This window comes from Melanostigma gelatinosum, assembly GCF_949748355.1.
Source record: "Melanostigma gelatinosum genome assembly, chromosome: 1".
Classification (NCBI taxonomy): domain Eukaryota; kingdom Metazoa; phylum Chordata; class Actinopteri; order Perciformes; family Zoarcidae; genus Melanostigma; species Melanostigma gelatinosum.
Genome location: NC_136634.1, coordinates 25,095,262 through 25,108,276, shown reverse-complemented (window position 1 = coordinate 25,108,276; position 13,015 = coordinate 25,095,262). Strand labels below are relative to the sequence as shown.

The 13,015-nt window shown below is 42.3% G+C and overlaps 1 protein-coding gene across 3 annotated transcripts in view; it reads right to left on the bottom strand.

Moving 5' to 3' along the window:
- The window catches only part of LOC306781354 (cytoskeleton-associated protein 5-like), a 43,272-nt gene extending 32,858 nt beyond the window's left edge, over positions 1 to 10,414 (bottom strand). For all 3 annotated transcript variants that reach the window (XM_079274178.1, XM_079274179.1, XM_079274180.1), the window contains exons 1-9: positions 10,323 to 10,414; positions 9,834 to 10,027; positions 8,346 to 8,552; positions 5,228 to 5,399; positions 4,995 to 5,127; positions 4,777 to 4,877; positions 4,421 to 4,534; positions 3,450 to 3,554; positions 1,531 to 1,620 (exon numbers count right to left, since the gene is read on the bottom strand). In XM_079274178.1, the coding sequence (XP_079130304.1) occupies positions 1,531 to 1,620; positions 3,450 to 3,554; positions 4,421 to 4,534; positions 4,777 to 4,877; positions 4,995 to 5,127; positions 5,228 to 5,399; positions 8,346 to 8,552; positions 9,834 to 10,027; positions 10,323 to 10,379 (1,173 nt within the window). In that variant the 5' untranslated portion in view covers positions 10,380 to 10,414. The remainder of the gene's footprint in view (positions 1 to 1,530; positions 1,621 to 3,449; positions 3,555 to 4,420; positions 4,535 to 4,776; positions 4,878 to 4,994; positions 5,128 to 5,227; positions 5,400 to 8,345; positions 8,553 to 9,833; positions 10,028 to 10,322) is intronic.
- Between the last annotated feature and the right edge of the window lie 2,601 nt (positions 10,415 to 13,015).

The window sequence follows — 13,015 nt, the reverse complement described above, 5'->3', positions numbered from 1 at the left end:
TGGAAAAAAAAGATGTCACCTTAAATATGACATTATATAAAATTACAATCCATCCAATTTAGATTAGTGCGTCTTCTAGAAGCTTGTCTGGAGAGTCAGTAGAGTGCTCAATAAGAAACACACGAGGTTTACATAAAAGCAGGAATGTTTCCATTTACTGCACGGTTAACATGATTAAAAGGATACAAGTATGCCTAACGAAAAAGGTTACCAAAGTAAAAACACCATTGTGTAAGGCTGTTCTTCAATCAAGTAGTGATGGCTGATGTCACCTACTGCCGGTGACATTTTAACCAGTTAAAGCAGCAGTATTATTATCAATTCATAATTTCTTTCATTAAATATTGTCCTCTGAGGAAAATATCTTAGGATTTTAGGTCTCTCCAGGCTGCCAAAGAAAAAAATAAAAAAAAATAAAAAATAAAAAAGCAGCCCGAGTCTTCATTTGATGCTCCAAAATCAAATCAAGGTCAGAGTAAAGGCACTAAAGCAGTTCCACTGATCCAAATCCTGTCGAGAGATCATTCTCTGTGGAAGTCGTGCTTAGAAATTATGTAAAATATATATCATAGAACAATGCAAACACAGCTGCAGATTTATGCATGCATGGCAACAGAATAGGGGTGTAACAATACGCATATTCGTATTGAACCGTTCGGTACGAGGCTCAATAAGTTTGAATAAAAATATATATATATATATTTTTTTTTAAACCTTTATTGATGAAGAGCCACATTCACTCAGGTTTAGTTCCATTGTTCATACTAAAATGATGATGGAGAAGCTGTAAGTAACAATACTATATAACATTAAGGAGCAGTTTTTGTTTTTTATGCTTATGTGTTGCTAAGAAGACACCCCAGAAGATGGGTCACTCAGGTATAGTTCCATCATTGTTCAAAGTCAAAGAATAACTTCATGATGTTAGTTGTAATGAATAAATATATTTTAAAATCAAGTACATTTCTCTGGCATTTATAGTTTTCTAATGTACCGAACCCAACCGTGAGTTTTGTGAACCATTACACCCCTACAACTGAACCATGTCAACATCGGGGAGCTCTGATAGAAAGTTGTTCTGAGCTAAAGGGAAATAGGAGTATGTTGAAATCATTTTCCAGAACACTTGACTTTTTCTCTCATTTCCATGTGTTTTCAATGGCTGGAAAATTGAGCGACTGTTTTCCACATTTACCAAGATGCGTGAGCACCCGGAGTTTGACGCCCTTCATAACACTTTGTGTATTTATGTAAATGCTAAGAACAACCAACCAAACTGAAAACAGAGCAGAAAACACACGGACATATTTGAAGTGAAATGACAAAAGGAGTAGAGATTTTCAACTGTACATGTTCAGGCTTGTGTAACATAGAGCCACACAGACACTGAGGAGCGCTATCGCACACTGACTTTCCTGAGCTGGGTTTGTCACAGTAACCAACTCCTCCATTACGCTCATTAACATTTCATTGGATGATTCAAGAAGAGCTGCTCACAAATGATGAAGTCAACTTAAGGACTGAACTTACAGTGAGGAAGATGGCATCAATAGCCTCCTGCAGGGCCAGGACCACCTGAGGCTTCTTTTCCTTGAACTTCTCCAGAATAGTTGGAAGCACCTAAAAACACAACCAATCTAATTCAGCACTTACCAAGGATTTGGGTACATGGAATAGAACTGTCATTTGCAGTGGTGGGCCATCAGGGCCAGCAAGGCCTTCTCTGCTGGCCTAGACACAATCACAAAGTTCTAGCTATTTTATAATTTCATAAATATACTACATGTATTATAATTTCTCTTTATCTTATGTTCTCATTGCACAGCTACTGTCTTCCTCAGTTGCTCTGCTTCCAGTGCAGCTTGTTTTAAGTAGAGCTTTTATCCAATCAGATCTCACCTCTGTGTCTCTAGGTAGAACAGAGCCAGAGGCCTGCAGACTCACAAGTGCATCCATGTGCAGTTTAAGTGAATGGGGACGATATTGTTGATTGTCATAGTGTTCAACCAATCAGATCTTTAGTTTGACGTATTCTTTGACGTGTCAGAGCTGCTGGCCTACAAGGATACGGATGTTTCTTGTCATCGTACGAACAGACAACGAAGTAACGCGCCACGGTCGCCCAATGGTCGGTTGTATGAATTTGTGGTTACTTGTAAGTGGGTTGGGTGTAGTTATGCGTGATACATTGACTGAAAGAATAGTTTCTAAAATGTATTCTCAGTCATTCATTGATTAATTTCCTGTTGCAATGGTAATTAAACAAGGCAATACAACCATTGTATTCGCTACATGTCTCTCTCAGTGAAACACAGAGCATGTGGTGTACCTTGAGAATACATGCTTAGTTACTACCTGTAATATCGGCGCGTATATTCATATTGCGACGTCGTCGGGCAGTAGCAGCCACACAGTCAACATTTCCTGCGGAATTTTCTCGTTCATATATTATTATTTGTAAAACTTGTTTTTATGAAGATGAATTTTTGTTTGGTTTTATATGTGATCTGAACCATTGTTACATCCAATGTTGTGCTGGGGACATATTTAGTCGGTGCTAGTGTTGCCAACTTTCTCGCAACATCTGGCAACTTTCCAAACGCTCTTGGTGACTTTTTTTGTCAAACGCTACTAGTGACAAATCTGGCAACTTGTTCTGGTGTTAATGGAGACTTTTCTGGTGTTTTGACTTGACTGTTTTGACATGAAAGCACGTACGTTCTGCCCAGTCGTGAACGAGCAGCGGGTGCTGCCGTGAGCCGCCCCAAAGCACTCACAGGCGGTTACACTCACAGCAGCCTCGCGCTGCTGTCCCAGCTGCAGGCAGAACAGAGCGGAGACGCACTCTCAGCGTATTCATGCATCTGAACTCTGCAGTTAGTATTTATAGACGTTTAGGTTCATTTTTACACAAAACGAATAATAACCGTAGCATCATGAGGTTATTCAGCTGCAGGACAGCAGTGAAGGCCCAGGTATGAAATGCACGGCCCACCACTGGTCATTTGTTCACGTGACCAGTTAAATGTGTTGGGAACTGGAAAATAGTATGAACAGCCAATCTTAAATTCCCATGTAGTTTGTATATCCTGAATGGTATCGGTATTATCCAATATAAAGTTATCTAATGACTACACCCATTTCTTTCCCACCCACATGAATGCAGCACCAGCATTCTGCTTTCTGGCAGTGCGTTTGAAAATGTTAAGAAATAACTCGTCTCTTGATTTCATAAATGTCTGATAACCACTGTAGCCATTTTCTGTGAAATGAAAACAGCAATGCTCATGAGTTCTTTGTACCAATTAAACCCATTAGTTTCACTGGAATGAAAACAAACTCTTTTAGGTGCCAATACAAACTTTTCCGTGGACATTTTGAGACAACAATTCATAGAGGAAAAAAAAAGAAAAAACATCATCATAGCATAAAGAGATTGCTTTACTTACTTGTCCTGCATACGTTCCAAACTTCTTCCTGAGACCAGAGGCCAGTGCAGCAAGACATTTAGCTGCCACTGACACCAGCATCACATTGGCATCTTTCCCCACAACCTGAAACATAAACCCAGTAAGTCTTGTTATGCTGTGTTCACACCAAAAGAGACGCAAATTTATTGCGCGAGGTTATATATGAAGTCAATACAAAGACGCGAATGGACGCAACATCGTGTCAAGAATGATGAGAAATTGGCGAGACGCTGTCAGCATTAAGATTCTCCTCCTGTCATCACTAATGTCGCTGAATCAGAAAACTTAGGAACAAAAATACTGTAGTCGAAGGAGTTCACCCAGAGCTCTAAGATACCTCATATTAGTAGAGACCAGACGAAACTACATGTATAAATGCATGTGTATGAACCTTATGGTACAAACAATGAAAACAACACTGCTGTATTTACGCCTAGATGACGTTATGTTCAGTGTTGATGGAGCTGCTACAATGTTAGCAGAGCCTAGAATCAATCGATCCAAACTCCATTGAGAAAACAAGCATTTTAAAAGTTGTTTACTTGTGGAGAGAACTAAGAAACATGAATTCAGACTTTATTTTGAGTTCATACAGCTGTAGTACACAGCAGACATGCAGCTTGCTAGATAGTGATTACACCACATCTGGGACTTCCACAACAAGTACTAAGCAGAAATAGTGGTCATTTCGTCCACGGTTGATGGCAGAAATAAATGGCTTAGTTGATAACGGTTTCCGTGGAGATCAGCCACGCCTCCTCTCCGGCTCATCTAACACGAATGACGCCAAAGAGCAAATAAAAATAAAACTGATATTCGTTTTCAGTCGTGCTAGTGTGGACGGAGATCATTTCACAAATCATGCTGAAAGGCCCGTGTGGACGGAGATAGTCCGTTAGCCCGGTATTAAGCGAAAACATGGTGTGGATGTAGCCTGAAAACGTCTTTACCTTCTTCAGAGCTCTGACAAGGTCTCCATAGTCTCCATTCTCTAGTTTGAGGTTCTTTGTCAGAGCCTCTACAGCCTCCAGAGCTTCTTTCCTCTCCTGCCACTTTTTAGCTTCCTGCAGTCAGAGACAGAGGAAGGACACATACTGAAACATGCTGAAAGAAATGATTAATTACACAACAGTGTGTGTGTGTGTGTGTGTGTATGTGTGTGTGTGTGCGCTCGTGCGTGTGCACACACACACAGGAGTGTTTCAGTAGCAGAATCTGAATTCACCAAGGCTACGGCTTGGCCAGTTAACACAGACTTCATGCTTTGAAGGGTTGTTGAGTAATCTACGTAGTTAGAAAAACGTACTATTTTGTCATAGAAGTCTTTGGGTATCTTGGACAGAATCTCCACAGCTTCCAGCAGTTCATAAGGATCCACTGCTGCCACTGTTTCCACCTCATCCTCTCCTGAAAGAGGAACAGAAAAAGAGATGGCAGCAGACCGTCACTCTAGAACCCATCAACATCAAAGCACAAATTTGTATGCAGAAATCTGTTAGCAGTTAGCTACCTTCTTAAACCTACCATCAGACGGTTCTCCTCCCTGGGCTTGTTGCTGTTCAAACTTTGCCTTCAGGTCCTGCTGTGAGCGCAGGAACCGGGTCTGCTTGGGAGGCGCTGAAGGCAGCTTCACCCACTCCTCCTCCAGCTCCTTCAGCTGCAGGGACAGAGAGAAAACAAGCATCATTTAGTTTAACTTGATGTTCACAGCTGAATAATAAAAGGTGGGCAGGTGTGTGCACTGATGTGTGTCCCACCTGTAGAGAGTTAATATTTTGCAGTGGTGGTCTCAGAGCATCTCGGATCCATTTGTAGATCTCTACAGCAAGCAGCTTGACTTCATCTCGCACCGCCTTCTCTCTGGACTCAAACTGCTTGGACAAAACCTTCACTACAGGCTTCAACGTCACTATCTTCGATCCAAACTCACTGGAGGAAGAAGATGAGACCGAGAAGGGACAAATGGTTCGTAAACATACTTTACACACATGGAATATTGTCTTCAATTAAAAGGAATTAAAGGAAAATAGTTTGTCTGAAAAATTGAAATTGTGTTACACCAGGACCATTGACAAGTATGTTCCTTTCATATTACTTTACATCAAATAATATAGTCTGGTCCATCATTCAGCCATTTTTTAAAGGTAAAGTTTGCCAGCGTTAAAGCACTGTGTTTTCAGTGCTGATGGTAAATGTAGTCCACTGAAGCTATATTGACAGAGAAAGCCGACTCCTGCTCATGCCTACATGTACCAGGATGCACTACACACAAGCAGCTTGTTAGTGGCTCTCACTCAGTCTTCAAATATTGCCCTGCTGGTCTTGGTTGTGTTTTCCAGTTTATCTTCGGGATCCTGAAGACGGTCTCCAGCACACATCTGTCCCAGTGAGGAGGAGAACTTCCATGCACAGCAACGTACACAAGGACCGCTCGGTCTGGGTTCTCGTCTCAACAGCTGGCAGTAAAAACGGCCCACGCTGACATTCATTAATGATAGTCGGAATAAACACACTCAAATCTACACTGTTTAAATTCTTATCTATAACACCCTCTGCACTCATATTTTGGAATGCCATAACAGAAGCGAAGAGAACCAGGACATTTATGAATGGCTGCCAAAGCTGAAGTAGCACACAGTTATTAAAGAAGAAATGAAAAATAATAATAATGCATTTTATTTGGAATGCACTTTTCATTTTTTTTTTTTTAAATCTCAGAGTGCCACAGAGCCAGTACATAGTAAAAGAAAAGAAAAAAAAAAAAAAGAAAAAAAAAAAACTGTTAAAACAAACCATAATAAAAACCAGTGAATGTACAGAAACACTAAATAAATAACTGACAGTGATTTAGGTCAGAAAGGCTTTCCTGAATAGAAAGGTTTTTAGGCCAGTCTTAAAAGAGACCAGTGTCTGTGTTGCCCTTAGGTGGTCAGGGAGACTGTTCCAGAGGCGTGGAGCTGCCGAGCCAAAGGCCCGGTCGCCCATGGTGCGGAGCTTGGTGCTGGGGACCCGGAGGAGCGAGCTGTTTGAAGAGCTGAGGGTGCGGGTGGAGATTTGGGGGTGTGATGTACCGTACTTTTCGGACTATAGAGCGCACCGGCATATAGGCCGCACCAGCTGATTTAAAAAAAAAGAAAGAATTTGTACCTAGATAAGCCGCACCGGTCTATAAGCCGCAGGTGTCCCCGTTGAACAGCAAGATGCTTTTAACAGTACTAAAGTTGTCTTCTTCTCGGATCATAACATGTCGCTAGCTTCTAAGCTAATTTTAACATTACGGCCAATGGGGAAATGCTAACCGCGATTAGCATTAGCGAATATATAATATATCTTTGTACATCTTTTCATGCAGACATACTAAGGTCTCTCAAGGCTACCAAACGGAAGAAGTAAAACGAAGCAGCGTGTCTTCTCATTAGAATCTGAAAGCCTTGAGAGACCTTAGTCTGTCTTAGCGAGTCGGACATCTACCTACCGTTCATGATGTGGTGTGTTCAAGGATCCAAATGCAGACTCAGGACAGCAGAGTTATATTGCAAACCAAGATTATTTATTTCTCTCACTCAAAAACACGCACACAAAAAATGGTAATACGTCAACTAGGAGGCGTCTCCACGCGCTCTGCACAGGTGCAAGCCGGGAAGTAGCTTACGGTACCGGTAATCCCTCTGATCCGAGCCGGAAAGGATCGCTATTGATCGCTGCCGCCGTCGTCCTCCTGTGCACTAAAACCATTAAAGTCCTCTTCTTCAGTGTCGGAATTGAACAGCCTCAGAATTGCTTCGTTCATGCTTTCAGTCAATCTTTCGTCAGTGTCACTTTGCTATTCATCCGCCATATGCTCCATGGCGAGACGGCAGAGAGAGCGCCATACAGCGATCATAGTTCGTCGATTGTTGGCCACAATTGTGGCAAATCTTCTAGATATCTTCCAGATATGATCTTAGTTCATGTATAATTGTGTTTACAATGGCTGGTATGATGATGTTGCAGACTTTTATTTTAATATGTCTGGACTATTTCTGGTATTTTTCTCCGTGACAAATTCTTTCAACAACACACTGAATGCTACACTTTTCTAAACATTGTCCTAACGGGACCCAAATGCAAACTCAGGACAGCAGAGTCTTATTGCAAACCAAGATGATTTATTTCTCACACAAAAACATGCAGGATCGCTATCGCCTTCGTCCTCCTGTGCACTAAAACCATTGAAGTCCTCTTCTTCAGTGTCGGAATTAAACAATTAGTCTGTAATGCAAGTATGTCTGCATGAAAAGATGTACAAAGATATATTATATATTCACTAATGCTAATCGCGGTTAGCATTTCCCCATTGGCCGTAATGTTAAAATGAGCTTAGAAGCTAGCGAGTCGGATATGTACTGTTAAAAGCATCTTGCCGTTCAACCTTTTTTGTTAACAGTCCTAGTGAGAGGTAGGTCAAAGGTACTTCATCCATATTGTAGCGACCCTGTCAGTAACAGCTGGTAGCAGAGGGGTTGCTGGTAGCAACTGTTCTGTGTCGGGAGCTAGTAAATGTTGTGTTAGACCGGAACCGGAAGTTGCGGTTGTTGTTGTGGCGGAGAAAGGCTACAGAAAAATCCGTATATAAAGCGCACCGGACTATAAGCCGACTCCTCAAAGCGTGGGGGGAAAAGTAGCGGCTTATAGTCCGAAAAGTACGGTAGGTAGGGAGGTGCATGTCCATTTATGCATGGACGTAATGCAAGTAATAACATCGGGGATGGTCATTTTTATCTGCATTACGTTGCACGAATAACATAACAGAGTGAGAATAAAGTACCATGGTGGCTTTATAGATGAGAGACTGCTCGTAGGACTGTTAAATAAAGAGACGTGTTCAACACTGACCTGAGAGCCTTCCGGAGCGTCTCGATGCAGGCCACCACTACCTTGGGGTTCTTGTTGTCCAGGCCTTTGAGCAGCTCGTCCTGAACCACCTCTGCCTTCTCTAGCTCCATGTACATCAGACAGATGTCTGTGCCGAGCTCCTTAGCGCGGGCCTTTGGCTGGTTGAACACTTTGGTCACCACGCCCAACACCACCTCCCCCGACGACCTGAAACAGAGCACATTGATAAAATCAGCATCAGAACACACCGGACAAACTCTTACCAACAGGTTGCCTCACATCATACATATACAGTCAGGGTCCGAAGTATTTGGACTGAGACACAATTTCTCTAATTTTGCCTCTTCACACAACTCTAATGGATTTGAAACTAATCAGTCAATATGTGTTTGAAGTGAAGACTTTCAGCTTTAATTCAATGGATAAAACTAAAATATCACAATAACCGTTTAGGAATTACAGCCACTTCTACAGTCATCCTCATGTTCAGAGGCTCAAAGGTTATTGGACAAACTAACATAATTGTGAATAGAATCATTATTTGTAATGAACAGCGCATTTCTACCATTTACCTCACAGTCGCCACACCAAAAGTTAAAGTAGTTAAAGCCATGAGAACTTCCCAGAGGTGTAAATTCCTGTCTGTTACAAACTGCAGTGTTTTGGTGCCTTTAAAAAAATAATCTGTTAATTGGTGGTGCAATGGATCATAACACTCACAGTTGGGATTAAAGATGGAATCAGAACAAAAGAAAAAGGAGCGAAATTTAACTTTTAGAGATCCCTGATAGTGTTTTATTTCGTGGCCGATACTAATTGCCGATCGTTGATGATCCATGTTGTTGATCGATGATCCATGTTGTTGATCGATGACAGCAGCTGGGTTACAAGGAACCACACTATTTTAATCACTCTGAAATCTGTAAACTAAACAACTATTCTAAAAAGGCTATCCTTTTACTTTACCTAATGTTTTTTCACACAAGATTGTGTTTTCATTGACGAAAACAGATCTCGTCATTCGTAGTTTAATGATGTATTCTAATCTACTTAGAGCTAGTGGAAACAGCTCATAATTCATCTCTAATATCTATTCATGTTGTGAAAACATCCTGAACACATAATGTAAGTGAACAGAACCTTCGCTCTCCTCCGGTCAGTTTAAACACAGATTAGTCGTTTACATTGTAACATCATGAGAGTTCAGCGACTAGAGAAGAATAAATGCAGATGTCCTGATCGCATATTTTACTGAATATTGGCAGATAATGACTCAGTAAAACTGTATTTCACACTGCGGTGATTAACGCTAAACTGTGATTAATCGGCGGTTCACGTGAGTGCTGAACCGCGTGGGGTGACCCATACTGATCAACAGTGGTCCGTTACACCACTACTTTTAATGCATCTGTACTGTATTTGATTGTCTCTCCAGTCCCTTAAACAACGCAGACCCCAGATGAGATTCCTTTGGCAAACATCACTTACTTGCCAGCTACATGGGCATTCTCAATGAAGGCCAAGGCAGCCTCCAGGCCTTTAAGCTGAGCCACAGCATTCGAGTCAGTAACAAACTTCCTTATCAGTCCCAGGTACTTCCCCCACTCCGGACTCTTCTCATCAGTTATCTTCTTGAACAACTTTAGAGCTTCTTCATAACCACTCAGACGAGCTTTCCACACCTGAAGAAGAGCAAGACAGAGCGAAGGTGAAGGCCGGAAAGAGAAAGGAGTATACACAACAGCCATACACAACAGCCAGGAGTTTAAGGCAACCCCAGATGTGCATGAACAGATTCCTCTGTCTTAAAAAGCAGAAAGAGAAGCATGGCTCGTATTCATCACTGATGGGGAAAGTATATGGGTGAGATATGAAAAACATCTTGTGTCATTATTTGACGATATTCATCTATAAAATGAGTGAATGAGATTGAAGTTAACTGCATTGAGGACAAATATTAGTCAGTGAATCATTCACCTTGTGTTCACATTTCTGATCAGTGGGAAGCTCCATCCACTCGCTATCGTCCCCCATGACGGCCGCTCTGGGGTGGGCTTCCCCAAAGGTACTCAACTGGAAAACAACAGAATTATTGAAATAAAATTACATTTGTTGTACTTAATCTGTGACTTGCTGCTGGGGGAATAAGTGAGCCCTAAAATGTATCACAATGTTGGTGACAGCGGACCACCGCTTGAAAACAAAAACACCACTTTCAACAGATAAATTAGCTTTAAAAAGGAAAAAGGTGCCTCACTCACACCTCTGCTTGGGATATTCAACAACATTAGGACTGCACAGAAGCTATTACACTCCAATAATTAGGACCATAGTGGTGAGAGTCGACTGGCCCTACAATTACTGCAATTTCCAAATTGCAAGGGGGTGTAGCTTAATACAGATCATCCACATGGCAACAAAACAGACTCACAGAAATGCCTTCAGTTGCAATGCCACCTCCTGATATGCACTCACTTCCACTTGAAAGCATTAGAATGAAATGGTCTAATGCACAGTCAGGGAGGGCTATGGGTTCATATTTCATATTGATCCAAACCATTCTGGTAAACAGTCCAAAGACATCATCAACATCTCGGTAAATACTGTCAGCTTGGAGCCAGTCCTACACATACGCAATGCAAGCTCAGCAATTCATTGTGTTCATAATGTATGGGCATATTGAGCCGGTATCCGTAGAAGTTCACAACAATGGCTAATAATGTGTGATACAAACATTATAGCAAACCTCTGGATGGAAACAGCACCTAGCCCTATTAAAACATTGCTAGTTTAATGTGCATACTAGAATGAACACAGGGGTTGAGTAGGACGGGCATTTCAAAACTAGACCATCAAATACAGCCAGTCATAATTAATTAGACTAGCAGCCGTTTGCAAACTGGGCTATCATCTAATTTAGCCAACCAATTAACTGGCTGTTCCCGATATTCTCAGCTTGCTCAGACTAGGAGTGGTGCCCATATTATCTAGCTAGCTGTCGTATACTACGAGCAAGTCATATGAGCGCCATTAACTAGCGAAGTTAGCAACGACTGTGACAGTTGCTACATTAGCACTTGTTTAGAAACAAGGCTATGAGCTAGCGGTAACCTTCCACAAGCGCCAACACAGCCAGGCCTAACAACGCAGTTCACAACGACAGATGCTGACCACAACAGCCTAGCATTCTAGCTTAGAGCAAAAGCCACGTTTTAACCAAAATAAGCAAACATTCGCACATCACTGACATACCTGTTTATGTCTCTAGAGGACAATGAGATGCTGGCTGTCCAATTAGATGACGGTGATAATGGTATCACTGGAGAGAAGCCCAGCCGAGCTTTATATAAGCTTTGCCAGTGCCACCCTGTTAATTGAAGCAACTGATTGTGCTCCCAATTATTGCCAATGCATTTCAGGTGTGAGTGTGTCATGTGACTGTCTATTTAAGCTGATGCACCTGCGCAGAATAAAATACGTGTTTTCTCAGAACTTGACCCAGTGGCTGCAGGTTGTTTGTTCTCCCAGGTTTAAATGTGTTGAGTCGGTATATCTCTAGTCAAGCTCTGCAGAACACACCCAGAAGACAAATCACTTCCGGTTCTAAATAAAACTGACAGACAACGTTTCTTGCTCAATACAGAGTACCTAATTAATTGACCTATATTGTGCAGTAGTAAACGCCTGACGTAAATCAAAATAGCAGAAAATAGTTTAATTTGATCATGTCTTTCTGTGCAACTGAGACATTTTACACTCTTATATTAAATGCAAATGACCACCAATTTCCGGTGCAGTCACTGCTGCCTGTGTCCAACTTGTTGTCGTTTTTTGAAACGCCTTCACGGGCGGAGAGACAGAAGAGGGGCGAAGACAGGTGTAGCAGAAGGGAGCATCGGTGTCCCTTTAATTACCGGGCCAATCGCAGTGGGCGGGCATCGCATAAATGCGCCAGGGATCCCCTCTGCTCCCTCCTGACGTCAAACGCGTGTCCCGCTTCCGGTTTGCTGGACATCCGCCGCTGTGCAGACTATCTCTGGGGCTCCCCTCGTCCTGCACAGGTGATTCACCTGCGGAGCTGTCGGTGAGTCTCGATTGGGTCCTGATTTAAATATACTCGTGTTCTGTTAGTGACAGTGCTTTGCTTGTATAGCTGCCGGTAGCTACGCTACATGCCCTCCTCCCCCCCTTCTGGAGCCGACGCACATTGCCTGATCGGTAAGGTGATTTTATTCTGTTAGTTTATATACTTTGTGTTAATTATCCTTTTATTCATTTTTTGCTATCCCGTATTACAGGGGACTTTTGGTTGGGTTCAAGCGGAACGCCGCCAGAGCTGCGGCTACAGCTAACCCTGCGTAAATTAAGGACGCTGCTGTTTTGTGTACCGGTGTTTTGTCTATGGCCTTGGTTCAACTAACTGCGTTGGCCTACGGGATTGGTGTACTTTGACCGGCGCTGTGTCGCCTACAGAGTCTGACGCTGCTGTTATCAGCACTGCGCCCCTGTCTTGTGCTGTTGTTAGCAGCACCCTTGTTTTAATGAACCACCTCTTTTTAGCCTGAGCCATTCACTTCTTGTATTCTGACCAACGGATGTGAAGGCCCACTTTAGCTTTTAGTGTGTATAGATTGGGTTACTGATCACCCCCCGTGGCTGATCAGCCAACC